The sequence below is a fragment of the Tasmannia lanceolata genome, unplaced genomic scaffold (assembly GCF_043159265.1).
Source record: "Tasmannia lanceolata isolate RefF3 unplaced genomic scaffold, GAP_Taslan_0.1 ptg000012l, whole genome shotgun sequence".
Lineage (NCBI taxonomy): Eukaryota > Viridiplantae > Streptophyta > Magnoliopsida > Canellales > Winteraceae > Tasmannia > Tasmannia lanceolata.
Window position 1 is genome coordinate 29,951,520 of NW_027518689.1, and position 26,319 is coordinate 29,977,838.

Genomic DNA, 26,319 nt, shown 5'->3' on the forward strand with positions numbered 1-26,319 from the left:
CTTTAGAGCATCGAAAGAATGGATGAGATGATACCTCTAAATCTCCTAGAATCTTTGTAAGAGATTTTTCAAATATTTTGAATGTAAAAATCGAAAAACATGGTTTTCAGGAGATTTTGAAGTCCGATTTCGATAATTCTTTCGCCGTTGGAATCGTTGATTTTTCCTCTTTCATTTAAGCCCAATATTGCCGTAGAAATACAGATTTTAAAATTTTCGACCAATGAGAGCCGTCGATCTCCATCGGCAAATCGCTTTTCCAAAGATTGGGCAAACCGGTGATCCAAACGAACCAACCGACTCGATCAATCTTGGATCGACGATTAAAACCATTAAACCAAGATATCAAAGCCAATTAAGACATTAAAAGGTTCTGTTATCGATGATTTAATGGGATAATTTCGACGGATCTCATTCATCTTGCCTTGATCCGTGACTTTTCACTAAGTTTTTGCTCAGTTAAGTAACCCAATGTTTAATCCGGATTCGAGATTAACCTTGATTGATATTATTTTGACTAAATGATCACAAATCCTTGGTAAAGAAAGACATCTAGGTCAAGATCTGCCCTCGATCTGAAGATTTACGAAAATCGGGTCTCGGAATGGAACCAGGGCCCGGGTTGTGAAGTGACCCAAGCTTATTTTGTTCCGATTGATGATCCGTAAAGTCAGATCGAGGTCACCATGGTAGAGGGGCTTTTCTCATGAATTCTAGGGAATGTGAGGATATTTATTTTACCAGTGAAACTTCGCGGATCAATGCATTAGGCTATTGTTGGTTAAAGTGTAGCAAAATGAGGGTGTCTACAGCAACATACATATACCATTAACTAAAGCATTTTCATCACTTGCTTTTTCTGGGTAGGCTGTTTGTAAGTAGGAAGTCGTTCTTGTTTTCTTCCACCAACTTCTTTCTACGTACTTCATGTTATCACCATATTTTTTGCAATGACAAGATAGAACTTGAGATAGTTTTTTCCTTCAATTTCAGTAATAATAAACTCAAATTTCTGAGTCAAACTTCTAAATTTTTTTCCTCTTATCCTTTAATCTTGAATTTCTTCACCCTTTACTCTTAATTGATTCATAAGAATAATAACGCGATTGAAAAAATCTTCAGCCATTTCTGAATCTTTCATCTTTAATAAATCAAGCTCACATCTAAGAGTTTGTAATCTTACCTACTATACTTTGTCTTCCTCTTTGTTTGATATATTGTGTATCCCAAGCTTCCGTTGCCAAAGTCACTAGTGAAATTTGTTCAAAGATGACTTTATCCCCCGCTTGATAGATGAATAATAAGGCTTTCTTGTCCTTACTACAAAAGTGGGTTCAAAGCATGACACAAAAGGGATTCAATAGGTAAACAAAGATGGTAAAATGCTACACATGAAAGGGCCAGTACAAGTACAATAACTGTGAAGCGAAGTCTACAAGGCCATTTCTCAAAGTGTCACAACAAAGATGGTCACAATCAGAGGAAGTCACAAAGTTCTGAGAGATCATTGAAAGCAATCAAAATAGGTACAATACCACCCCAAGGTCATCGGCTTAGTCCAAAAAGCATGTTATTGCTTTTACTGACCGCCCACGGTATCAGAACTAGTTCTTATTTCACAAACCTGTCGACAGGGTCAGCGTATCGACCCACTGACGGGTCCCAAAAGCCAACGTACTATCCCCATTCGTGCGGGTGTCAATGAATATACTATTCAATAGGGTTTCAATCAGTAGCGGGTGTCAAATCAGAATCTAAGGTTATCTAAGGTTCCATAATTTCAAAGAGGTTTGGAAGTTGCAGCAAAAGGCATATCACTGAATGGTGAATCATATCACTAAAGTAGTACTAAATTACGTACCTCTATGTCAAAGATATCTCCTTTAATCTCGTCTTATGAGTCAATTACCTAATATAAATAAACCACAATCATCAATTGAGGGTCGTAAGAAGTGGCCAAAATAAAGAATCCAAATTCCACAATCCCCAAATAACTTACAAAATTCGGCAGGTTCGGGCACGTGACCAAGGTCTTGGTGCATCCGAACACCTCCTTCGGAAGCCCTTTGGGAGTCTCTGAGACCCTCCTGAAAGGAATCGAGCTCTCGGGTTTTGAGTTCCATATGATCGGGCACTTGAATTGGACGTCTAAGCACACTTCGAGCGCCCGAATACCCTCAATCGGGCATCATATCACTAAAGTAGTACTAAATTACGTAGCTCTATGTCGAAGATATCTCCTTTAATCTCATCTTATGAGTCAATTACCTAATATAAACAAACCACAATCATCAATTGAGGGTCCTAAGAAGTGACCAAAATAAAGAATCCAAATTCCACAATCCCCAAATAACTTACAAAATTCGGCAGGTTCGGGCACGTGACCAAGGTCTTGGTGCGTCCGAACACCTCCTTCAAAAGCCCTTTGGGAGTCTCTGAGACCCTCCTGAAAGGAATCGAGCTCTCGGGTTTCAAGTTCCATATGATCGGGCACTTGAATTGGATGTCTAAGCACACTTCGAGCGCCCGAATACCCTCAATCGGGCATCCGAATCACGGGGCTGGGTTTTTCACCCGAGCCGCTAGAATTCCCAGTTCTAGCTGATTTCTACACAACTTCAATGGATCATAACTTGCTCGTTTCAACTCCAAATCGCATGAAGTTGGATCCGATGGACTCCTTGCGATGAAGGGAATCAACCAAACCCATTTTCATGCTCTGAATTGATACGGACAATTACTATCAAATAGTCTAATCTTTTAGGAAAAAATCCCCAAATCTTGTTCTTCAAAGTTCTAACGATTCGATCTTGGATTCGTTGGGGTTCCAAAACAAGAAACACCCTAAGGAATCCGAGATCAAACGTTAGATTCATATTTGAACACTATATTTCATTACTACTACCCTCCCAAACACAAATCTTTCCTTTTTAGGGTTTCTCAAAGAACAAAACTGACCAGGGATTAGGCTCTTACCTTATCTCGCAATTTATGGCTTGAGAAGTCGGTTCTCCCAGATCTTCCATATGAAACTCTCTCTCTTGGGCTGCAAAACAGTTAGGGTTGATTAATGTTCTGCACAAAACCTCTGAAGAGAGTATTTATAGGCTTAATTAAAAGCCCTGATACTAATTCTTACCTATGGACGAAAACACCCTTCAAAGACAAGGGGAAAATGAAAATAAAAGAGGGGTGATTTAGGGTGTTTAATGCTCGGGGTGTTTACTATCAAGTAGCCTCTCAGACCCAACTCGAACCTGTGACCACCAAGTCACCATGGAGCAACCTTACCTTGCGCCAAGGCTCGAACCCGTGATCACAAGTGAGCTTAATGCTCAGCGAATAATAAAGTACTACCCTAGTTAGGTCTGATCATGCCAAAAGAACGGAAGGCTGAAACGATATATCCATGTGAAATCATGTTACGAAGCAATGAGCATAACACATTCAATAAATCATCTCCTTTAAGAGAAAATCAGAACAAAGTTTAACACAGGCAAATAAATAAAGATTCATAGTTTGGATTGAAGACAAAATGAATTGTCAAAAATCCACTTTTTCCACAAACTCGATAAAACCAGAAAATAATCATGCATAATCATATGCTAAATAGAATAATCTCAAGGGCACAAACTTAATTCACATCATGACATTTTACAGTGTACCGTGATACCACATGACACGCTTCTAGCAAGGTTTTAAATTCCATTTTAGGAATGCGTTTCGGTCATCACCGAAACTGAATTTCATCTGAAATTTCAAAATTTCGTACGGAATCTATAGAAATCAATTTAAATGATATTTTATCCTGTTCAAAATTTCGGAATTTTTTTTTGTAATTTGGGCTGAAATTTCGGGATAATATTAAATAATGAATAAAAACTAGATTTTTTGGTGATATCCCTTAAATTCCAGCCCGAAATTTCAAATTTTCGACCAATTTTTGACTTCACCCAATTTCGATTTCGGTCTCAACCGGAACCTAAAATTTGGGACCGAAAATTAGGATTTCGGTAGAAATTTAAAACCTTGGCTGCTAGTCACCGGTGGTCATCGGTGTCAAAATCGGTTCCTACACTGTTCCAGTCAATAGGGCCAACGTTGAACCCATTGGTGCGATCCCCAATACTAACATTTATTCCCCCTGCACGGGTCCACAACAAATCTTAACTTCCATGAAAAGTGCTCGATAACAACTATAGCAATGGTCACAAGGATATACATAGCACAACAACCAGGCAATTGCCAGAAGGCATATATGTTGAAATTGATAAGAAATGTCGGTTCGTCACAAACACATTGGTAAATAGATTCACAAAAAACTTATCTAAGTTCTCAAAATCTAAAGTTGTACATAATCGAAAATCTGATAATACGACAATTCAATAGCGATCGACGGAGCATGTAAACACGACTGTTGAGATGTCCAAGTATGCTAGGCCCAAATTTTAACGAATGGAGGGTTATTTAACAAGACTTCGCATAAACACGATTCTATTCACAATTCCATAGATCCTGAAAATCAGTATTAGTAATTTTTGGTATCCGAAAATACTAAGACAGTATAATATTACTTACCTCGTACGGAATTTGAAAGCTTCTTGGAACCCCAACTCCAATCACCTAACACCTACAAATCATGAATATAGCTATGAATGCGCACAAGTAACATTACGGGTTAAAGAAACACATTACAGTTTTAATATGAAGGAAAATGGCTGAAATAAGCCCTTCGGGGCCAACCGGCCCACCACACCCATTGCACAAACTCACGCAGGCAAGGCTCTGCTCAGTCAACCGTCTCAGTGCTCGGTCGACCGAGCACAGGTTGGTCCGCGGAGCAGTGCGCAACTGCGTTTTTCCTCAGTGCGTGATCGCATCCTTCTAATTTTCACAGGTTCGGGGGTCATATCTTCTTCGTTTCTTGTCGGAATCGGGCGAGGCTGGTCCCATTGGAAAGCATGTGGTTATAGGTTTCTAAAGAGGTCAATGGAGTTGCCGAAATCTTGCTTGAGCTTCACCAGATGACGAAAACAAAATAAAAACCGCCTTTCTAAACCCTAATCTACATGCAAATTGAGGTAATCGACATACAAAACCAAATTCTAAACATGTCCTGACATCATATTGATCTCTCCGGCGTCCGAAACGATCTCTGACGGCTATTGTCTCTCCTCTACATTCTCTCTTTGGTTTAGGGTTTCTCCTGAAGAAAGTTTGCTCAAGATTAGAATTTATATAATTAAGAAGCCCTAAACCTAACTTAAATTTTGACAAAATATCCCCCTCCTAAAACAAATTTGTGTAGGAAGGATATTTAGGGTATTTAATTTGTGTGGGAAGGATATTAAGCCCCGTACAGGTTCCGTCAAAACTGGGCCAGGCTGGGCCGGGCCGACCTGCGGGTGCCCATAAAAACCCAAATGATCTAGATTTTATATGGTATAAGCCCTTGTAGTCCTGCATTTTTCATAAAGTATTGTATAGACCACATCATAGGATGATCTAAACTGTCTATGTGATGGAACACAATGTAAACAGGTTATGCCCCAAAAATCATTTCCATAGGATGCTCCTAGCCCTCCGATCCATAGATTGGAGGGCTAGGATCATCCTATGGAAATGATTTTTTGGACACAACCTATTTACATTATGGCCCATCACATGGACAGTTTGGATCATCCTATTATAGTGTGGGAATTAAAAGAGCAAAAAAAAAGCAGATGACCCGTGGGTCCACCCCGCCCGTACGGGTGGGGTCGGGTTCACCAAATTGTGACCTGTAAAATTCCGGGTCATTTATGACCCAGCCTGTACCACCTGGACCCGTATGGGTCGGGTGAAACCCCGCCCGGCCCACCCGTTTGCCAGGTCTACTCACACCCTCGGGCTTGGATTGTTATCAACTCTGGTGTTGGCAAAACCAACTCATAATCTTGTTTAATTTACTGAAATTTATAAACTAGGGAGATTAGAGATTATTTTGAAAGCCCACATTATGAATTAATTACAAAATCAAACCCTCTAACCAGTAAGTCGACATGATTACGCCTTATTCAACTTAATTTTCTTTAGATTTAGACAATGCCTTTGCATGAAAATTATATCAATTAGTTTACATGAAAATCTCAGTTTACCAGGCATTAAAGATCCATGCATGCATGATTGGCTTGATTATTATGCTTTTCATTGACTGAATATAAACGTCTACTTCTCTGTATTTCTTTAAATTTATGAGCGGGTATGTGTGAATGAATGATTGTAAATGAGAAATATAAGTTCACTGTTAAGTAGGATGACGTACTTCTTATGTTTTTTTTTTTTTTGGAAGAAGACGGCATATTTCCAAGTCATAAAATGCAACCGCAAAAACAAAACAGAAATTACCTCTGCAAAATCCATAGTAGTCGTCACAGTATCTAGCGGAGTTTAACAAATTCACTTCAACTAAGATCTCTAATTATAAATTCATAAAACCACATTAAATGATAACTGTAAGCAAGAGTATCCCATTCTTGAAAGGCACAAAGAATGGGAGATGGCACAAATTCACTTCTTATGTTACTTGGGCTTGCTATATATTATTATTGTATTTGCCATATTACCCACTAGATGGAGATGGTATTAATCGTTAGGTTAAACAGTGGCCTCCTCAAGATAATGTTAAACATTTTAACATCCCTGCTATGATGATATACTTCTTTTTGTGTGTTTACCAATCACCATATATTATCTTATACTTTGCATGGATATGTTGCCGAATGGGTATACACCTATTATCCTATACTTTGCATGGAGATGCTAAAGAATGGTTGCTTTATTAATAAAAATAATGCTAGAAGCTGATTATTTCTTGTGTTCTGGAATATTAGCATGCAAAAGACCTTAGAACGCTATCAGAGGTACACAAAAGATGGTAATGGTAGCATCAACAACAAAGCAGTAGAGCGAAACGTGCAGGTCATTCCTTCTCTCATTATTTTCTTCGATATGACATTCATGGTAGAGTTTCCTTAAGAAGTTTATTTGACAGGACATATTCACCTTGTTATTTCATTCTCTTCAAATATTGTTGATGCAGATGGCAAGCCAAAGTCATGCCCTGTCAAGATAATCTCTCTTTGTGCAGTCTTGGAGGCTTAAAACACACTTATTCACACCCGTACAATCACACAATGCATACACATATATCTCACCACTTGTTTTACAACACACTTATTCACTCCCCCTCAATCACACGCCCAAGCCCTTCACTTACTTTCTTACGTATGAGTAGCATACTATCGATAAAGGAGGACGATCCGATCAAAAGATTACGATGGAAAATCGTGGGGCTTGAAAGCTGACCCACATTTGGAGGGAAACTCCAAGAAACAAGTGTATGAACACCTTTTCTCCACAAATTTCATTCAATGCTTCAATTGTCAAAAAAAAAAAAAAAAAAAACACAAGCTGCTCTTCTCATTCCATTTGACTATCTTTATAGAGCTAAGCTCTCTTTCCAATTACAAGTAATATTAAAAGAAGCAACACAAATAAAAATAACTCATAAAATCCTATTCGAAGCAACTAAATGGGGTAAAATGGCAATTGCTAAGCTAACCTTAGCTACTTGCTACTTTAACGACTCCAATTAAGGGCAATGGTGTTAGGCCTAAAATCGGTAACAGATATGACAGTGACGTAAGAGCCGAGCTGGAGGATCCGAGAAACCGAGGTGAGGGAGCTGAGTAGCTGAGCCCTGCGTAAAGAGCAAACGAGGTCAGAATGACCAATTCGGAGTGTTACTCTGGACAGGCCCTTCGACACTCAAGTCAGTATGAGCAGAAGTGCATAGCGAGTTTAAGAGTGGTGGGTGAGAAGTTATTACCCTTGTTTATGAGCTTTGGAAGCCCTTTTATAGAGGGAAGCCTGGGGTAGTTGGGGAGTTATTACTCCAGGACAGGTGTCAGCCAGCTATAGGTTCAAGCTCACCTATTCAGCTGTAATTACCAAACTACCCCTGCTGATGCGGGGTCTGTGGTGGGCCACACTTGGGCCACGTGTCGACAGCTAATAGGCTGCTGTTTTTATACCCCATCAATTGCCCCCAGTTCTCCAAGTCATTATGGTGACTTGGGGAAGTGTGGTGAGTTACATCTCTGATCGGTGGGAGTTTGTCCGGCCTGGGAATCAGTCCGGAAATTTGTCAGTCCGGCCTGTGAGTCAGTCCGAAAATTTGTCAATCCGGTCTGGGAATCAGTCCGGAAATTTGTCAGTCCGGCCTGGGAATCAGTCCGGAAATTTGTCAGTCCGGCCTGGGAGTCAGTCCGGAATTTGTCAATCCGGCCTGGGAATCAGTCCGGAAATTTGTCAGTCCGGCCTGTGAGTCAGTCCGGCCTGGGAGTCAGTCCGGAATTTGTCAGTCCGGCCTGGGAATCAGTCCGGAAATTTGTCAGTCCGGCCTGTGAGTCAGTCCGGAAATTTGTCAGTCCGGCCTGGGAGTCGGTCCGGAATTTGTCAGTCTGACTTGGGAATCAGTCCGGAATTTATCAGTCCGGCTTGGGAATCAGTCCGGAATTTGTCAGTCCGGCTTGGGAGTCAGTCCGGCATGGGCCGGACTGACTTTTGTCGTCTAGCGAGACGCGTCATATCCAGTCCGGCTTGGGCCTGACTGATTTTTGTAGTTTAGCGAGACGCGTCATATCCAGTTCGGCTTGGGCCGGACTGATTTTTGTCGTCTAGCGAGAGGCGTCATATCCAGTCCGGCTTGGGCCAGACTGATTTTTGTCGTGTAGCGAGACGCGTCATATCCAATCCGGCTTGGGCCGGACTGATTTTTGTCGTGTAGCGAGACGCGTCATGAGCCGGACTAATTTTTGCGCCGGACTCAATCCCTTTTGAGAGCTATCCTTCACACGAGCACCTTCACGGATGCCCTTAATCTTTTGGAGATACGCGCATTAATCTTTTGGAGATACGTGCGTATTTTTACTTACGCCCTTGCCTCGAAGTTCGTGCCTGTCATTAATGAAAGACATGCGGCACTGTGTAGGCGCCCTCGACTCACGTGCCCTTCATTAAATGCAGACCTCCATCGCCAAGGCTTATAAAAGGAGGGTTTTCACCCTTCATTTTTTACTCTTCACTTTTTACTCTCCTTCTGCTTTTTGCTCTGCCAGTTCGGCTCGCGTGGTTGGTGGTTGTGAATGGCTGCGGATTTGGGAGCTTTCAGTTCGAAACTGGGAGATTTCAGTTCTGACCGGTAATCTTCTTGAGCGCGCCTTCCATTCGTTTCTTTTTCTGCTTTCATGTCAAGTAGTAGCTCTGGTTCTGAGTCCGGCTTAGGGGAGTCGTCTTCTAGTAGCTCAAGGTCTAATTCGTCGGTTAGGACCCAGGATAGGCCGATCAGGATTCCAGTGTCAAAAATGGCAAGTCCTGATATCAACGTGGAAATCGTAGATACTAACGACGAGCTGGTTGGGGACGAATTGATTTTGGATTTGAACACCACTCTGCTCCCAACGGACAGTTATCTCCGAGCAGAGGGGAGTGTTGATAGTGACGCTGCCGAGGCGTCCACAATGTTTCTCCCTGGTCGGGCCGTTGAGGTCGTAGCTAGGGCCCGAATGGACGCCAATCCTAAATACAACGTACGGGCTCTTCACGAGGAGAATTACCTTGATGAGTCCATGATGGTGGACATCAGGGATAGGTACTGTGTTCCCCCCAGGTTCGGGCTGAGGGAGGCGACAGAGGGAGATAGGGCCTGTAATGAAAGCTCAGATGTTTGTATTTACGATGAGTTGTTGAGGGCTGGACTCAGGTTCCCTTTGCACCCGTTCTTCATCGAGGTCCTCCGACATTATGGACTGGCTCCGGCCCAAGTTGTGCCGAACTCATGGAGGATGCTGACTGGGTTCATGTACCTTGTCCATGGCCTCCTCGAAAGAAATGTGTCTGTGCCGCTATTCCGCGCTTGTGCACACTTAAAGAGGCATAAGGAAGGGGGCTGGATTTACATTAGCCAGCGCCCGGAGGTGAAAATGATCACTGGCATTCCTTCTTCCATTCACTTATGGAAGAACAGGTTCTTCTACGTCGAGGACAGGGAGTCCACCGAGCCCTGGCCGGTTCCTTTAAGATGGGACGTCCTGGACACAATTGCACTGAGTCGCAAGCCGCTCCTCGAGGGTGAGGATGTGAGGATGTTCGCCCTAATCCGTGAGGAGGTGGAACGAGGGGGCCCCATTCATTGCTCAGAGTTTTCTGGGGAAGCGGTTCTAGTCGGGCTTGGCCTTAGTACTGCGACCCCGGCACGTATGTGGCTAGTTGCTTTAAAACTCTGTTTCCTCTTTTTCTTGCTTCTGACTGGTTTTGTTTGTCTATGTTAACTTTCAGAGATGCAGCAGCAGTCCATGGTAGAGAGAATGAGGCAGGGGGCATTCGGGAAGGCCCAGCAGGGCCAGAAAAGAAAGGCCGTTGAGATGTCGAGTCCGGCTCCGACCCAGAATACGCCGCCTGCCAAAAGTAAGACCACGGTGAAGCTGGTTGGCCCCTATGGCCGGGGGGCAGGTTCCTCAAAGACGGGAGGCACAACCAGCGGAGCCCATCCACCATCACCAAGGCTCGGAGACAATGTTTTTCGGCCCAATTGGGCGGTTCAGAAAAATGACACTGGCCTTGGTGAGAGCCGGGTGGCTAAGGAGCTCCTCAGCAATGACAAGCTTCAGGTTCTCAACGAACCTCCGGCTGCGGCTGATGAGGCCATATTTTCGTCAGCTTACCAGGTGAGATGGCCCTCGAGTGCTTGTTTAGAGAAGAGTTTGCCACTCAGTTGGCCGCGCAGAAGGAGAAGGCAGCAGAAGCCCTCAACGCTCAGAGGGAGAGGGCCCGAGAGAGGCAGATAGCGGCCGTTCATAAAAGGGAGGACGAACTCTTTATTCTGTCCAGCGAGTCCTATAAGATTAGATTCTTTGACTGCCTCGAGTAGGTTTAGGAATCCAATCCGGCCGTGGTTTTGAAGGGAATGGTTCTCCCTGACCCACCGACGATTGGCGGTGACGAGCCCGCCACCACTGCTGCACCCGTGGCCCCGAAGGCGGATCCAGCACGGGATGGTAGCCAAGGGGTGCCTTGAGCTCCCCTCCTTTCTTCTCTTTTGACGATTTCTTTTTGTAATGGTCCCTTGGAGACCCAACTTTTGTAACAGCCTTTCGAGGCCTTATTGTTGTAATGGTCCCTCGAGGCCCTACTTCATGAATGAAAAGTAAATTTTATTGTCCACCCCCTCTCCACTTGTCTGTTTCTGGTCAATACTGTTTGGTTCTATGCTGTGTTGATAACACTCCAGACAGGCGTTTCGAGCTTAGGTTGAACCTGGTCCTGGCGGGGGAAAACCGTGGTGTTCTAACCATCGAGTACCCTAGCTTCAGCGACCAGGTTTCCTAGTGGCGTGTACCCAAGTTTTAGCGAACTGGGTTTCCAAGGAGCTTTGGTTTTGCATGCGGACTGGTTTCGGACCAGGAGTGCGCTCCCGGTCTGTGCGGAGACGAGCTGTGGCGAACCAAGCGTCAAGTACCCTAGTTTTAGTGAACTAGGTTTCCAATTTGATGAGTACCCAAGTTTTAGCGAACTGGGTTTCCGAGGAGCTTTGGTTTTTGCATTCGGACTGGTTCCGGACCAGGAGTGCGCTCCCGGTCTTTGCGGAGACGAGCCGTGGCGAACCAAGCGTCAAGTACCCTAGTTTTAATGAACTGGGTTTCCAATTTGATGAGTACCCAAGTTTTAGCGAACTGGGTTTCCGAGGAGCTTTGGTTTTTGCATCCGGACTGGTTCCGGACCAGGAGTGCGCTCCTGGTCTTTGCGGAGACGAGCCGCGGCGAACCAAGCGTCAAGTACCCTAGTTTTAGTGAACTGGGTTTCCAATTTGATAAGTACCCAAGTTTTAGCGAACTGGGTTTCCGGGGAGCTTTGGTTTTTGCATCCGGACTGGTTCCGGACCAGGAGTGCGCTTCCGGTCTTTGCGGAGACGAGCCGTGGCGAACCAAGTGTCAAGTACCCTAGTTTTATTGAACTGGGTTTTCAAGGAGTATGAAGAGATTTGCAAAAGAGCTTCTTTCATTCACATTCAGTATATATTTACAAAGTCACTTTTACGCCGCGCAGCTTAGTACTGATAGTATTTCCGGAGATTCTTGGAGTTCCATGCATGGGGTAATAGGTGCTCCTCCAGTGTTTCCAGCTTATAACTTCCCGGGCGAATCACCTCTTTTATTCGGTACGGCCCCTCCCAGGTCGGGGAGAGTTTTTCGGCCTTTTTTGGTTGGGAGATAGCGGCTTTCCTTAAGACCAGATTCCCTACTCGGAATTCTCTGGGGCGCACCATGGAGGCATGATAGTTGGACACTTTCTGCTTGTAGGCGGCGACTCTGATTCGGGATTCTTCCCTAATTTCCTCCAATAAATTGAGATTTGCGCGGAGCCCGTCACCATTGAGCTGTTCATTGAAGTTGGTGACTCTGGGAGACGGGGTGCCTACATCGACCGGTATTACTGCATCTGTTCCAAAGGACAAGTTGAATGGTGACTCCCCCGTTGGTGTGCGCGGGGTGGTGCGATACGCCCACAAGACATGATAGAGCTCGTATGCCCACCGGCCAGCTTTTTCGTCCAGCCTCTTCTTTATCCCCTGCAGTAGGATTCTATTCGTCACCTCTGTTTGCCCATTGGTCTGCGGGTGCGCTACTGAAGTAAAGCTCTGCTCGATCTTCAAGTCGGAGCAGAACTTTCGAAAGTTTTGGCAGTCGAACTGTTTACCGTTATCTGTTATCAAGATGCGTGGGATCCCGAATCTGCAAATCACTGATTTCCAGAAGAAGTTCTGCACGTTCTGCTCTGTGATCTGGGCTAGAGGTTCAGCCTCCACCCATTTGGTAAAATAATCGATGGCCACTACTACGAACGCGCGCCTTCCGGAGGCCGGTGGAAAGGGGCCCAAGATGTCCATCCGCCAAACTGCGAAGGGGAGTGGGCTGATGATCGGGGCCATAGACACAACAGGCTGGTGAATGGTGGGAGAGAACTTCTTGCATCTCTCGCACTTCTTCACCAGGGTCAGTGCGTCTTGTCTTAATGTGGGCCAGTACAGACCTCTCAGCAACATTTTGATCGCCAGGGCCTTGCCCCCTAGATGCTCGCCGCAAATACCTTCGTGTGTCTCTTGCAAGGCGACACGTCATTGCTGGGCCGGAGGCACTTTAGGTAAGTGAGGGTGTAGGACCTTTTGAACAGGTTCTCACCATCCAGGGAAAACTGGGCTGCTCTTTGTGTCACTTTGCGGGCTTCTTTCTTGGCTTCAGGTAGTTTCCCACTACGTAGGTAGTCGATGATCTCGTCCATCCAGCAGGACTCGTGCTCCACCTGCATTACTTCAGCGGCCTTATTCTCGATACTGGATTTTTGGAGAAATTTCATACATATATTCCCGAGAGTTGTGTATCAGGACGCGGCCAGCTTAGACAGCACATCTGCTTTTGTATTTTCTGTTCTGAGGATTCTGATGACCTCAAAACTTTTGAACTTGCTGGATAACTGGCGGACCTTGGAGAGATATTTGATCATGCGCTCGTCGCGGGCCTCATAGACCCCTTGAATCTGGTTTGTAACCAGCTGAGAGTCACAGTAGGCTTTCAGTCTTTGGACGCCGGTTTGGACTGCGAGATTCATTCCGGCGAGGAGGGCTTCATATTCAGCCTCATTATTGGATGCGCGGAATCCGAACCTCAGGGCGTAGTCTAAAGTGAAGTTGTCCGGCCCGGTTAGAACCAGACCGGCTCCACAGCCGCCCTTGTTCGAAGATCCGTCCACGTGCACTTCCCAGAGCGGTTCGGCGGTCGACGGATCCTGTTCTGCTGATGATATGGGGATGATTTCTGTTTCCGTTCCGTCTTCTGCTCGCTCATCAGTTGCGATTGCCTTTCCCGCAGCTGGGGTTTGGACAATTTCGGGCTCGGTGATCTGCTGGGGGATGGTGCATTCAGCCACGAAATCTGCCAGCACTTGAGCCTTGATTGCTGGCCTTGGCATGTACAGGATGTCGAATTCGCTCAGCTCCACGGCCCATTTCACGAGTCGTTCTGAGGTGTCCGGCTTATGGAGAACTTGCCTGAGCGGCTGATAAGTAAGGACCTTTATTGTGTGAGCTTGAAAGTACGGCCTCAACTTCCTGGCTGCCATGATCAGGGTGTAGGCCAACTTCTTGACCCGCTGGTATCTGACTTCGGCATCGTGCAGGACTTTGCTAACATAGTAGACCGGTTTTTGTTGGCTGTGCTCCTCACGAACTAGGACAGCTGCTAGAGCCAGGGGGCTCACGGACAGATACAAGAGTAGCTCCTCACCCGGTTCCGGCTTTGTCAATAGTGGTGGGGAGGATAAGTACTGCTTCAGATCTTCGAATGCGGCCTGACACTCCTCTGTCCAGAGCGCTGTCTTGAGCCCTTTGACTGCGTTGAAAAAGGGCAGGCACCTCTCTGCGGATTTTGAGATGAAGCGCCCTAAAGCGGCCACCATTCCTGTCAGCCGTTGCACTTCTCTGATGGTTTTCAGTGGAGTGACCTCCACCACGGCCTTGATCTTCTCTGGATTGGCCTCTATCCCTCTCTGGCTTACCATAAACCCCAAGAACTTTCCTGAGCTGACGCCGAAGGTGCACTTGGTGGGATTGAGCTTCATCTTATGCTCTCTCAGAACCTGAAATGTCTCTTTCAAGTCGGAGATGTGATCTTGTGCACTTCGGATTTTGACCAGCATGTCGTCGACATAGACTTCCATGTTGCGGCCGATCTGGTTCCGGAAGAGCTTGTTCACGAGCCTCTGATACGTGGCCCCGGCATTTTTCAGGCCGAAGGGCATGACGCGGTAGCAGTAGGTCCCCTGGTCCGTTACAAAGGAAGTCTACGGTATATCTGACTCATACATTCTGATCTGATTATATCCAGAGAAGACGTCCATGAAGATCAGTAGTTCGTGACCTGCAGTGGCATCAATGAGCTGATCGATTTTTGGGAGCGGATAGCTGTCTTTGGGACAGGCTTTGTTCAGATTAGTGAAATCAATGCAGGTCCTCCACTTTCCATTTGTCTTCTTTACCGGGACTACGTTTGCCAACCAGTCTGGGTATTGGATTTCTTGAATGTAGTCAGCTCTCAAGAGCCTCTCCACTTCTTCTTTAATCGCCTGCCGCCTTTCGAGGGCGAAGTGTCTTCTTTTCTACTTCACCGGCCTGCAGGTTGGGTCAATACCAAGTCTGTGCGTGCTGACCTCCGGGTCTATACCGGGCATGTCCACGGGAGCCCATGCGAAGACATCTGCGTTGGGTGAGGCTGTGTTGGGTGCCGCTGTCTAGAGAGGAGCCGATCTGAACAACCTTCTCATCATCATTTTTGCACAAGGGGATGGAGATGAGGTCTTCGGCGGGCTGAGTTCCCTTAGCTTCATCCCTCAGATGTAGTAACTCAATCAGCAGCGACTCCACCACGCTTTTGCTCTTGAGTGCCATTGCATAGCACTCCCTGGATTGTGGCTGGTCCCCCCGGACTTCTTCCACGTCGTTTGGCGTAATAAACTTTATCTTCTGATGATATGCTGACGCGATAGTGCGGATCAGGTTCTGGCCAGGCCGTCCCAAGATAGCGTTATAGACCGAAGTGGCCCTCACTACCAGGAAGTTGATCATGGCGAAATCTTGGCAGGGCGGCTCTCCGACGAGGACGGGGAGTTCGATCTGTCCCTCCACCTTGACGACCTCTCCTGAGAAACCGAACAGATCTGAGTTCGCCGGCCTTAAGCGGTCGTCACCTATCATCATTCTCTCGAAAGCGGATAGTACAAAATATCGGCCGACCTCCCATTGTCGACCAGGATTTTCTTCAACTCCTAGTTTGCGACGAGCATGGTTAAGACCAGGGCGTCGTCGTGTGGCAGTATCAGGTTGTCTAGGTCCGCATCTGAAAAGGAGATCTCATTCTCCGTCCTCATCTTCTTGCTGCACGTGTGCATGTCGTTGACTCGGCGTGCATATGCTTTTCTTGTAGCTGATGATGTGCCCCCAGGGCGGGTCCGCCCATAATCGTGCCGATGACTCCCCTTGGCTGGGATTAGTGTGCCTCTGGTGGTGGACTGGATGGCGGAGGAGATTGACCCTGGGTAGGGGGCGGCGGCGACCGCCGAGGGCTCCGGCCCTGAGGACTTTTCCCTTTGCGCTCACTTCTGTGGCCGTCACTTCGGATGTACTTTTTCAAATAGCCCCGGCCAATCAACTGCTCGATTTCTTCCTTCAGCTGCCAACATTCGTCCGTGTCGTGGCCGTGGTCCTTATGGAACCGACAATACTTCGACTTGTCTCTCCTGTTTCCCTTAGAGAGCATTCTGGTCGGCCACCTCACGAACTGTTCTCTACTGATAGCGGCTAGTATGTGTCTCCGGGAGGTGTTGAGAGGGGTGAAGTTCTGCTCCCTCCTCTGGAGGGACTTTTCTCTTCTGACGGCCTTGTCATCCCTACGCTGTTTAGTAGGGTTTTTGTCCTCAGAGGTTCTCCTCCGATTTGAGTCCAGGGCAGCCAGTGTCTCTTCCATCGATATATATTCCTCTGCCCCGACCATTAAGTCTGCTAGAGAGTGCGGATTCCGACGGGCCACTGCTCGGCAGAAATCATTAGATTTAGCACCTGCGAGAAGCGCGTTCGTAGCGGCTGAGGGGTCTAGATTCGGCACTTGGAGTGCCTCCTTGTTGAAGCGGCTGACGAAGGCTTTTAGAGGTTCATTATTCTCCTGCCGCAAGGCCATCAAGGATGCTGTTGTTTTCCTTGGCTTGCGGCTGCTCATGAAGTGGAGGACCAAATCTTCCCCGAAGTCGTCGAAGTTGCTGATGGAGTTCGGTTTGATCCTTGAGTACCAGTCCCTGGCCGCACCAGTCAGTGTGGTCGGGAATGCTCTGCAGAGGAAGCCGTCTGACGTGCCGTGGAGGAGCATTATTGTCCTGAATGTCTCCAAGTGGTCCACAGGGTCAGTTGTCCCGTCGTATTGCGGGACAGTTGGCATCTTGAATCCTCTGGGCGCTGGGGTGCCCATAACATCGTCGGTGAACGGTGTTCTGCTTGAGAACGCTCTTGAAGCAGGCCGGCTTTGATCTTTTGCGAGCTCCTCTATGTGGTGGTCCATTTCCTCCATCCTTCGTAGAATCGGATCGGCTCTACGATTTGGCCGGTTCAGTGACCGGTTTCTCTCCACCGATGGGTTCGCCGCAGAGCCGGACTGACTTTCCGGGCTCTTTCGACGAGGCCGGGATTTTTCTTGTGGCGCGTGGTCTTCATGGGCTCGGTGCTTTTGTGCAGAGCGAGACCGCTGACGGTGGGGTTCGGTATGGGCATGTCTTGATCTGGAGTGATGGACTCGCCTGGTGGAGTGGTGAGTCCTGTCTTCATCGTGGCGCGCTGACTCTCCCCTGTGAGCGCGCGACCTTTCCTGGACAGGTCGTGGAGCTTCTGGAGGAGGTTGGGGAGGCGCCTGGAGTAGTTGCTGGTACTGACCGACAAGAGCGGTCATCTGTTGAAAAAGAGCTTGAACTTGATCCAGAGTGGGCGTAGGATTGAGGTGTTCCGAGCGAGCAGGGCTCTGTTCGGCTGTGGCAGAGGTAGCCACCACCTGTGAGGCGATTCGCTCACTTCGGGTCCTGCGAGGTATCGCGACTCGGGTAGCCCGTGCAGTCGGTACCCGAGCACTCTTCCGTCCTGCCATTTAGTATATAGGGGATTCGAACAGCTTTTAGTCCACGGTCCCACGGATGGCGCCAATCTGTTAGGCCTAAAATCGGTAACAGATATGACAGTGATGTAAGAGCCGAGCTGGAGGATCCGAGAAACCGAGGTGAGGGAGCTGAGCCCTGCGTAAAGAGCAAACGAGGTCAGAATGACCAATCCGGAGTGTTACTCCGGACAGGCCCTTCGACACTCAAGTCAGTATGAGCAGGAGTGTAGAGCGAGTTTAAGAGTGGTGGGTGAGAAGTTATTACCCTTGTTTATGAGCTTTGGAAGCCCTTTTATAGAAGGAAGCCTGGGGTAGTTGGGGAGTTATTACTCCAGGACAGGTGTCAGCCAGCTATAGGTTCAAGCTCACCTACTCAGCTGTAATTACCAAACTACCCCTGCTGACGCGGGGTCTGTGGTGGGCCACACTTGGGCCACGTGTCGACAACTAATAGGCTGCTGTTTTTATACCCCATCAAATGGTAATCTTAATAACTAAGAAAGGAAACTTCGTATCCCACGAAATGGCTTGTTGCCCTTTGTGGTGAATTACAATTGGAAATTTTATAAACATTGCAATTTAAAAGAATGCCTAACTTAAAAACACAAAATTAGTAAGTAACTAATAATGTAAGTAAGCTAAGTTAAAAAATATAAATATACTAAGTTGGAAATATGCTAGGCCCGAGCGCCGATCTGAACCGTTGATCTGTCATCGCGCGAGATGCTCCTGCATCAGACCCCCCTTCTTGTAGAAAATTCGATCACGAGTTTCAATCCAAAATTTTCCAATGTGGGGAGTAAGGATCAGGATGGCTAAGATAGATGTACTTCTCATGGTTACCTCGAACTGAAGCCCCTTCCAACGAATTGAATATTTCCATCGAGCAACTCATGTAACATTTTTGGGCATGCAGTGAGATACTATTCGGATGGAAAGGAGCCCTCGATATACTCGTACCGGGGTGGTGAAGGAAAAATGAAGCCTTCACTATTCTCAAAATTAAGGGCCAGAAAATCATCAATGTGAGGCCAATATTTGTCCTTCATGTGATAGATTTGCTCATCTCCCTAGCTCTCTGCCTCTTGTTCATTAATCAAGCGTTTTGTCAAGGCCTCAAATTTCCTCTGAAGCTCATGCAACGCTCGCTTGATTCCCAAGCACAATTCTCGTTCATCACGTAACAGGCATGTCAACTCTTCCACTTGACATTCTAGTTTGCTATTGGTGATTTTTAGATCTTCTATGGGATGATTTTGATGCTTCAAGAACAATGGTGAGCAATTCGAATCCTCTATGTGTGCAACAAACGCCGCATGCCTGCAACGTAGATCCCTACAAGCATGCAAGGATACCATGCTCAAAATATCCCATACAACACTAGCAAAATCATCCAAATAAACAAAAATTTCTTTAATCACCAAAGTCAATTAGAGAAATACTAAGTATCTGCATCGTCATATGAACTAAAGTGTCAATGATACCACTCTCCAATCCCTTATTAAACTGGCGTCCCAATAGAAAATTTAAACCATTATAGATCTCCAAATTGTACAGAGTAAAATAATAAAACCACATGTCCAAAGTGCTAGTCTAATCAAGCACTCTACCTGATCTCATGTGAAATCAAGACTCAGGATTTGAAAAAATGGAAGAAAACATGAATGAGCTCGAAAGCTAGTAACATAACACATCCCTAGTTGGGTCCTGTGGGACATGATCCCGCGAGAGGGGCGTGGGGCGCGAGCCGCCGCGCTCTCTCCTTTGGTCTCTCGTTCCCACGCGATTGGCGTGTGCATTTTAATATTGATTTGAATTCGTCTTTCCTGTGGACTTGGGATCACTAAGGCAATCCGAATTCCACACGAAAGAGACTGACAGAGTCGCCACCTAGATGTGGGATCTAGGACCCATAATTAACCAGAAATCTAGACTCGCTACCTGGTTACGAGAATGGAAGGTATGGGGAGTTATCCACCACATGCACCATTCTTGTCCGATAATCGGTCTTCGATTCCAAAAGCTAACTCTTTTAAATTTATTTTAAATGGCTCATTCAACTCTATGTTAATGTGCGAACTAAGTGACATGCATCCTAGAATCTAATTTCAATGTGAATCCTAGATGTGTATCTTGATTTATTAATTTGTCTGGATTCATTCTAAGTGAAAGTTCTCCTAGAATTCTAATTTCATGGAAAACCCTAACTGATTTGATTAAGTATTTACAAGAAAATTAATATACAAAACACCACAATTTGTTGTGGTGCCGACTCGCGGGTGGTATGCCGTCAGACATCCAAGCTGCCTACGTACCCAAGCCTCACTGGGATCAGAGTCGACGTAGTTCGGTGCACCTAAGCTAAGCTACATATGCCTAACTCAACTAGGACACCGACTTAGACGGATTTGACTGTTTCAACAGTTTTAAGAGGAATTATTTAATTCAAGTTGAGGATTTTATTATCTTAGGATTTCATCTAAGATGCTATATGATTCTTATCTGAATGCAAGTTGTCCCTTAGACTAATGCAGGTTTTGCCTACATCCTAGTTTACTAGGCTTGTCCTAGGGAAAGATCGGGTGACTAGTGTAACTAGACCTATGGTACGGTTGCTATTCATAGCAAGCGTCCGTGATGAGGCTGGACTCCTAACTCTAGGACTCCCTAAAACCTAGGACACGGCACGACACCAGTGTTCCTAAATTGGGCTCTAATGGTTCTTAGATTGGAAACCATAATCCAATGGTTCCGAAAGACACAAGATAAATCGATTTAAGTTCTCGAGGTTAATGAGTTTCAGATTTCGAAGATTTTCAGTTTCTAGACATTTAAGGATTACCAATGGTTCTAGGGTTCACCAATTTCGGCCTTGAATGGCATCCAAAGGAGGGAATCGTGCGCTCTTTCCTTGTGCAATTTAATACTTAGGTTATAGCATCTTATTGCCTGGCAGAATCTCAGGATTTCCGTGGACACTAACCTCGGAGCCAACAACATGCTATAACTTAAATATTCAAATTGTCAAAGATCAAGTTGCAATTGGGATACGATTATGGATGCACGGGCCATTTTTCCAGGAAAATCTAAAGATCCTAAAATTTCTGTTTCAATGGATTAAGGAGTGAACATGTGACAGAATTTTAAAGTTCTTTAGGAATTTTTATATGATTTTCAATTAATTTCGAATTTTCCATGGATTTTATCAATTTTAAGCATATGAGCGGTTTTACAAGTGAAATTGTTGCAAATAAATTCGAAATGATTTGAAATTTCTACAGCAGAAAGATGAAAATGTATGTAGCTTACAGGATGAGTTTTGCATATTTTTACATTAAATTCACATTTAATCTTGATTAAACCATTAAATGTCCAGATTGCACAATTAACACATAAACTAGTAGAAATATAACTCTAAATTCTATGAAATTTCTACAGAAATACTATATGAATCAAAATAGCATGCAGTGAGATTTTCATGAATTTTAGAAATTATTTACTACCAATTTCGGATTTTACAATTTCCAGACCAGATTATAAATTAACACTACATCCCATATTAAAACAGATCCAAATCACACGAAACGTTTACAGTAACAAGTAATATGGAAGATAAGACTACTGTAAAAATTTTATGAATTTTAATGATGATCTGATGTTAGTAAAAATTCTCCTAAAATCTGATAAGTTTCAAAGAAAATATTAAATAATATACCAAATAAACTCCAAAAATCTTTACAAATTCATGGTAAAATGAATCAGTAACATATTATTTTCCCACGAAATTTCATTAATTTTAGAATCTGTTTGGTATATAATTTAATTTTTCTTCGTCAAAAGATGTTTTTTGAAGAGTTTTCCATTTTTAAAACACAATTTGCGGAAAAAATCAGAAAAATTCGGAAAAATACAGAAATATTTTGAGAACAATGCACCTACCTGTGGTGAAGATCTCCGCCCAATCCAAAAAATATAAAAAATCCTGCCGCCGCCGATCCGCTCCGCCGTCTTTCGCTTTCTCTGGAGTGTTTAGAGGGAGTGATTGAGGGAGTGAAGAGATAATGGAAGAAGAATATTAGGGAGAGGGATGGAAGAATATATTGAGGAAAGGGATTGGAGGGAGTGATTAGAAGAGATAATGGAAGAGAAAGAGATAATGAAAGATAAATTTTTTTTTTTTTTTTATGGATGGGAAGGAAGATATATATAGGGAGAGAAAGAGAGAGAGAGAGATATGTTGGTGGAGAGCTCATCATGTTGTCCCTCTTAGTGGAGAATCCATCATTATTGTTCTTAGTGGAGGGCCCATCATGTTTCTTAGTGGAGAATCCATCATTATTGTTCTTAGTGGAGGGCCCATCATGTTTCTTAGTGGAGAGTCCATCATTATTGCTCTTAGTGGAGGGCCCATCATGTTTCTTAGTGGAGAGTCCATCATTATTTGTCTTAGTGGAGGGCCCATCATGTTTCTTAGTGGAGAGTCCATCATTATTGCTCTTAGTGGAGGGCCCATCATGTTTCTTAGTGGAGAGCTACCATCATTGCTCTTCATAAGAGGCCTCACAAGAGGCCCCACTGAGGCCCCACAACGCGGGCCCCACAATGTGGGCCCTCGGTTGATTCGATTTTAAACAAATGTTCAATGCGGGCCCACCAAACGAGTCCAAATTTAATCAAAATGCATCATGCGGCCCCACCAAATGGGTCCAACTTTCTCGATCCAAATTTAATCGAAGCACCCAATGCGGGCCCACCAAACGGGTCCCAATTCTCTCTGGTTTAGATTTTTCTGAATAATCCTTCTCAACATTTAGCGGGAAAATACGAAACACGACGGAAACGACCAAAAATATTTAGAAATGTAACAAACGGATGCGGGAAAGAAAGACATTGGAAAACCGACGGAAAACAAACCCTAATTTCTTTATCGATTAAGGTAGAGCAAAATGGGGTGTCTACAGATGCCCCTCTTTGGTAGAGATGACGTAGTCATCGAATACCAAAGTCAAAATGACAGAGCCATTTTGCGTAGCTTTAATCGACAAAAGACTCTACACAAACGGAACTTAGACGCAAACATTTACTACCTAATGCAAGGCCCTAAATGAAATCCTAGAATTAGAACATAATAAGAAATCCTGATTCGAATGGATTCCGAACAGAAAGAACAAAGATCGTTCTCAAGCGTTTTTTTTTTTTTTTTTTTTTTTTTTTTTAAAAAGAAAATGAGACATCTTTCACAAGCGGGCTCAAGGAGGATAAGAGACCATTCACAAATGGATTCAGAAAATGAGGTACCGTTCACAAACGGGCTCAAGGAGAAGACGAGACCATTCACAAATGGACTCGAAAATGAGGTACCGTTTACAAACGGGCTTAAAGAGAACACATGACCATTCACAAATGGACTCGAGAAACGAGGCACCGTTCACAAACGGGCTCAAGGAGAACATGAGACCATTCACAAATGGACTCAGAAAATGAGGTACCATTCACAAACGGGCTCAAGGAGAATAAAAGACCATTCACAAATGGGCTCAGAAAATGAGGTACCGTTCACCAACGGGCTCAAGGAGAAGACGAGACCATTCACAAATGGATTCGAGAAACGAGGCACCGTTCACAAACGGGCTCAAGGAAAACATGAGACCATTCACAAATAGACTCAGAAAATGAGGTACCGTTCACAAACGGGCTCAAGGAGAATAAAAAGACCATTCACAAATGGGCTCAGAAAATGAGGTACCGTTCACCAACGGGCTCAAGGAGAAGACGAGACCATTCACATATGGATTCGAGAAACGAGGCACCGTTCACAAACGGGCTCAAGGAAAACATGAGACCATTCACAAATAGACTCAGAAAATGAGGTACCGTTCACAAACGGGCTTAAGGAGAAGACGAGACCATTCACAAATGGACTCGAGAAACGAGGCACCGTTCACAAACGGGCTCAAAGAAACAAGATAGCTTTGATTGATGAACTCAACAACGAAGAATTTAGAGTTTTTTCATGAACTTGAATTTGACATAGGATTGGATTTGATGAATTTTTGATTTTTCAGAAATAAGGCACCGTCCACAAACGGGCTCAAGGAGGACATGAGACCGTAAATGGACTCAGAAAAATGAGACACCGTTCACAAACGGGTTCAAGGAGAAGACGAGACCATTTACAAATGGACTCGAGAAACGAGGCACCGTTCACAAACGGGCTCAGGAGAACATGAGACCATTCATAAATGGACTCGAGAAATGAGGCACCGTTCACAAATGGGCTCAAAGAAACAAGATAGCTTCAACCACGAAGAATTTAGAGATTTTTCATAAACTTGAATTTGACGTAGGATTGGATTTGATGAATTTTTGATTTTTCAGAAATAAGGCAGCGTCCACAAACGGGCTCAAGGAGGACATGAGACCATTCACAAATAGACTCAGAAAATGAAGTACCGTTCACAAACGGGCTTAAGGAGAAGACGGGACCATTTACAAATGGACTCGAGAAATGAGGCACCGTTCGCAAACGGGCTCAAAGAAACAAGATAGCTTTGATTGATGAACTCAACAACGAAGAATTTAGAGTTTTTTCATGAACTTGAATTTGACATAGGATTGGATTTGATGAATTTTTGATTTTTCAGAAATAAGGCACCGTCCACAAACGGGCTCAAGGAGGACATGAGACCGTAAATGGACTCAGAAAAATGAGACACCGTTCACAAACGGGTTCAAGGAGAAGACGAGACCATTTACAAATGGACTCGAGAAAAGAGGCACCGTTCACAAACGGGCTCAAAGAAACAAGATAGCTTTGATTGATGAATTCAACAACGAAGAATTTAGAGTTTTTTCATGAACTTGAATTTGACATAGGATTGGATTTGATGAATTTTTGATTTTTCATAAATAAGGCACCGTCCACAAACGGGCTCAATGAGGACATGAGACCGTAAATGGACTCAGAAAAATGAGACACCGTTCACAAACGGGTTCAAGGAGAAGACGAGACCATTTACAAATGGACTCGAGAAAAGAGGCACCGTTCACAAACAGGCTCAAAGAAACAAGATAGCTTTGATTGATGAATTCAATAACGAAGAATTTAGAGATTTTTCATGAACTTGAATTTGACATAGGATTGGATTTGATGAATTTTTGATTTTTTTGAACTTAATGAAATCGAGGATGTTATAGATCGTGCCTGACAAAGATATCGGAAACTAGAACTTTGACGAATGATGAAACGGCAAACCGAAGAACCATTACTAACAAGAATGGATTAGAAACACTTTTATGAAACTTCAACAAGATTTTTCTCAAAGAGACTGCTGGTCTTGTCTTTGGGGATTTGGATGACTGAAACCTTGAACAAGACACTTGAAATTGGTAATCTAGAACAACGGCTCTCTTGGATATAATCATGGAAAAGTGGGACTTGCCTCTTGATAGGTGTTTAGATAAACATTTCTTGACCAGGAAAGTATTTAACTAACTGGAAGGAAATTCTGAATTTTAACGGTTCATCTTTCTGAGAAATTGGCTCGACCATCATTGCATCTGAGGCTCTTCCAAGCTTAAGATGCCTTCCTGGGGTATGATCTTTTTACGGAAGCTGGGCTTTCTGATGTTTCTACTTCTGAATTCTTATGGGTTGATCATCTTTGAAATATAGCTGTTTGACTAGATTCTCGAACTTTTTCAGGTACAATCGCAGGGAGCTGACGAGGCCGGGCCTCCTTCACCAAGACAGTTACATCATTTGGACATAGGAACGACGATTGACTCTTTCTAAAGAGAAAACTTAGATAAAAGACACTACTCAAAGGATTGAGGAGCTCTGAAGGAATGAACATAGAATAACAACGATTGATTAACTACACTGACAGACACAGTAATGCTTCTGACTTAGTTAACGTTTTATTTGGTAAGTCTATCCTTTCAAGGAATATTTTTTTCAATTGGTAAACACTGGACTTTTTCCTTAAAACAGTAATGCCTCAATGATTTAATTACAACTCCTAGGATTGCTTAGCTCCAATGCCCCCAGTTTTGAGGATGTCACTTGAATTTGTTTGAACTTCAATTGATCTTCAGTCCTGATACCGGCTGTAACCTTCTTATAAATTTGCTTGAACTTCAGTTGATCTTCAGTCTTGATACTGGCTGTAGCCTTCTTATAATGATTCTCTTACCGTGACCAAGTCACCTCTTCAGGGTTTTTAACTTGGCGGACCGTGGTAGCCTTAACTTTTGCCTGAACCGTCTTTCTAGGTTTTCGATTCAGCAGGCTATCCCCTTAGCTTTTGCCTAAGCCGCCCTTTCGGGTTTTCAACTTAACAGGGGAATGATCTTAAATTTTGCCTAAACCGCCCTTTCAGGTTTTCAGTCTAGCAGATCTTCAAACTCCATTTTTTTTTATTCATCATCATTTTATTTTTTTTTTGTTTCGGGACCTAGATCATTAGTTCTGAACACCGGAAGGACTTTATAGGTAGGATAGGGCTTTTCAAAGAATGGCTTAAGGTTCAAC

At 44.4% G+C, this 26,319-nt stretch overlaps 1 protein-coding gene across 5 annotated transcripts in view; it reads left to right on the forward strand.

The window, feature by feature from the left end:
* Positions 1-26,319, forward strand: part of LOC143887821 (MADS-box protein SOC1-like) — a 59,186-nt gene that overhangs the window by 13,666 nt on the left and 19,201 nt on the right. For all 5 annotated transcript variants that reach the window (XM_077392016.1, XM_077392015.1, XM_077392018.1 and 2 more), the window contains exon 3: positions 6,873-6,960. In XM_077392016.1, the coding sequence (XP_077248131.1) occupies positions 6,873-6,960 (88 nt within the window). The remainder of the gene's footprint in view (positions 1-6,872; positions 6,961-26,319) is intronic.